This window comes from Capsella rubella, unplaced genomic scaffold, assembly GCF_000375325.1.
Source record: "Capsella rubella cultivar Monte Gargano unplaced genomic scaffold, Caprub1_0 scaffold_76, whole genome shotgun sequence".
Classification (NCBI taxonomy): domain Eukaryota; kingdom Viridiplantae; phylum Streptophyta; class Magnoliopsida; order Brassicales; family Brassicaceae; genus Capsella; species Capsella rubella.
Genome location: NW_006238852.1, coordinates 5,582 through 8,679, shown reverse-complemented (window position 1 = coordinate 8,679; position 3,098 = coordinate 5,582). Strand labels below are relative to the sequence as shown.

Sequence of the window (3,098 nt, the reverse complement as noted above, 5' to 3'; positions counted from 1 at the left end):
GTGATCGTAACCTTAAACAACATAGTTTTTCCAATAAACGAAGAAATAGCATTGGGAATAATTGAAGGATCATCCTGAAGCATATGAATATATTGGTTAAATACCGTTTATTAAATTTATAATGAATATGAATGTTAAAATTTTTTACCTCAGCTATCGTTGCAACCAATTCATCAGCCTTCTTTCCAATGAGAAGTTGAGCCAAACCGTCAAAGAAAAGTAGCCTAATATGTGGCGAACTTCCATATGAGACATGTAAGACCAACTTAAACCTAATGTTATAAAAAAACAAAAAATCACTACTCAATGGTCTTCTCCACAATTTCATAAGTGTGTCATTTTGAAAGAACAAACTAAAGAGTGACTCGTACTTGCAATCCACATCTGTAACATCCTTGTCGCAAACACCACAACTGTATAATCGTTCTTTTCCGACTTGAGAATCTAGTGGGTATGGTTGAACTTTTTTATTACAGAGTTTGCAAGCAAGGTAGTACCATCTAGGCAATGTCTTTACGGAGATAATTTTTGCGATCGTAACACATGTATGCACCTGAATATAAGAAAACGTATAATCATTAAATACATTATTTTTTCTATAGCATGTAATTTTAAAAATACCTCTAGTGCATAAAGAATGTCGTCTATTGTCATCTTTTCATTGAGTACGAAGAACTCTTCATATAGTGTAACTTTTGGCTGTTCATTTTTGGGTTCAGCATTAATCTGGACAAAGTCGACGACGTCTGATGGCAACCTTTGAAAAATCAAAACGCATTAATAAGGACATGTATGTATACCTACAACACGTGTAACAATCATACGTAATTAATTTATACAAAAGTACTTACATTTTAGTAAACTTCTCAACTTCTAGAATATTTGGATTGAACAAAACATCCGTTGAACCGAAAGAGTTGGATATGCTGTAAACCCCTCAATTTTGGAAATCATGTAATACATAACCGTAATAAAACCTGAAAGCAATATATTATATACAATGAACAGTTACCTCTCCACTCCTTAATGCATGAAAACCTAATAACGCAAACGACGACAGATTCATCGTGTTCTTTTATTGAACCCTCAAAATTCCTAGCAACATCACCCCAAAGCGTGCAATTTAACTTTGTACCCCTATTTAATAAATGGATAGTAAGTTTTTTTGTTATGATATATTATAATATATTAAAAGTTAAACTATTAAACAAACAAAGACCGTACGTTAGATCTTGCAATTCGAAACTTAATTTCACATTGTCCTTCCCTTTAGTTTTGATGTTCTCAAGAGAGTCGACGTTAACAATCTGGCCAATTACATCTACATAAACAACAAAACATTAATACGATTTAGAAAATAATTTACTTAAAAAACAATACATTACCAATCTTACAACTCACCGATCAATAAATGTTTGTCTGTTTTTCCGGCCAAGATATCAGAAAATTCACGAAAATAATTTTCAGAAATTTGAGCTGGGAAATCATCAAACGGCTTAACCGTAGTAGTTCTGTAAAACAACATCTTAAAACCTAAAGAACTTGTTATGTAATCACCATCATAATCAACTAAACCGAATGTGTCTATTATTTTCGCATCACCAACAGCAAACTTGTGCTGGAATGTTTTTACCAAAGACTCCTCAATAGATGCATGGATCCTTGTTCCCTTTGATACAGAAGAGAACATTAGTCAAAAAGTTCCATACATATACAATATATCTTATATTTTATCACATACGTATGATGTAACTTATTCAAATATTAGAATTAAAATAGATGTGAAGCTAACGTACCTCTGTATCAATTAGAACCATCTCTAGAGTCTTGAACGATTTCCAAATCCGCATAACACGCACTTTGATCTTGTATTGATCATTAGCAGGATTTATTTCGCTAGCAAGAACAAAAGGAGAAATTTTGTTTTTTTTAGAGGTCATGATAGAAAAGTAGTTGTAAACTTTAGGAACATTTGTATGCGTATTTATAGTTAAATAATCGTATATACGATAATATTCAATCAGTTATGATAATAATGAATTATTTCCTTAGATTTAATTATGAATAAATTCTAGGACATGATAAGTACGTAAAGATCCTAATTTCATTATATTGGAATTAGAAATTTAACATTTATCTTTTATTCAAATTTAAATATTATATCCTTTATATATTATAAATGTTAATCTCCATTTTTCATAAGCGAATAATTCCTCTTTTTTTTTTTTTGGTCTATTATGAGCCATTTTAAAAAGAGGTAAATTTGATGTTTACCTTAAATAGACATTCTAAAATATGTAACAAATATATTTTTTCTTAATAATGTCTTTTCTTGGAATTTTAACAATACGGGAAACAAATGGGTAAATTTATTTTGAAATATGATAAGGGATCATGATTAAAAAGATTTAAGGACGATTTCATAATATAATATTTTTTGACTAATAATAAAAATATTAGAGACTTTAATTTCGCACAGCTTAATAACAAAAACGTTATTTTAGTTAACCATACGCTGAATATTATTTTATCAAGCTTTTTAATTAAATTAAATATATATAATCTTAAGAAAAACCTAGAAAACATTAATAATTCAGCCTCTATGAAGGATATCAAAAGGGAAAAAAAAACGTAAAAGTCTCAAATAAACTCCATCAAACTTAAAATTCTTCATCTTCTATATCAGCAAAGGCATCTCTCATCTGTGTCACATGCGGACATAATGGATTTATCATTACGCTCGTACAATTATGCACCGTCGAAACTCTCCACGTCTCTACATTAGTTATTTAGTTACGTACACAGCTTAGATCCCAATGTTGTTATACAATATGTTAAAGGTATCATAAGTAAAGATTTAGAGGTAGAAACAACCTTGGTTAATCTCGAGTCTAGCAAACCTCATTACACATATAATGATATTGTCAACCGAATGTCTCCAAGCATTAAAGAAATCGTTCGCGTATGATCTCGGTAAACGACATGGTAATCGATCACCCCTTGATTAATATTTTAGAAAATTAGAATTGGTAAAATAAAAAATCGTTTATTAATATGTATAAGATAATTTATTAACATACTCAAGATCTTCTAACTCG

The 3,098-nt window shown here is 29.9% G+C and overlaps 1 protein-coding gene across 1 annotated transcript in view; it reads right to left on the bottom strand.

The window, feature by feature from the left end:
• Positions 1-1,940, bottom strand: part of LOC111831745 — a 2,377-nt gene extending 437 nt beyond the window's left edge. Inside the window, exons 1-8 of the mRNA XM_023787051.1 lie at positions 1,797-1,940; positions 1,558-1,669; positions 1,220-1,321; positions 622-746; positions 475-553; positions 383-444; positions 149-265; positions 3-74 (exon numbers count right to left, since the gene is read on the bottom strand). Of these exons, the coding sequence (XP_023642819.1) occupies positions 3-74; positions 149-265; positions 383-444; positions 475-553; positions 622-746; positions 1,220-1,321; positions 1,558-1,669; positions 1,797-1,940 (813 nt within the window). The remainder of the gene's footprint in view (positions 1-2; positions 75-148; positions 266-382; positions 445-474; positions 554-621; positions 747-1,219; positions 1,322-1,557; positions 1,670-1,796) is intronic.
• Positions 1,941-3,098: the final 1,158 nt, after the last annotated feature.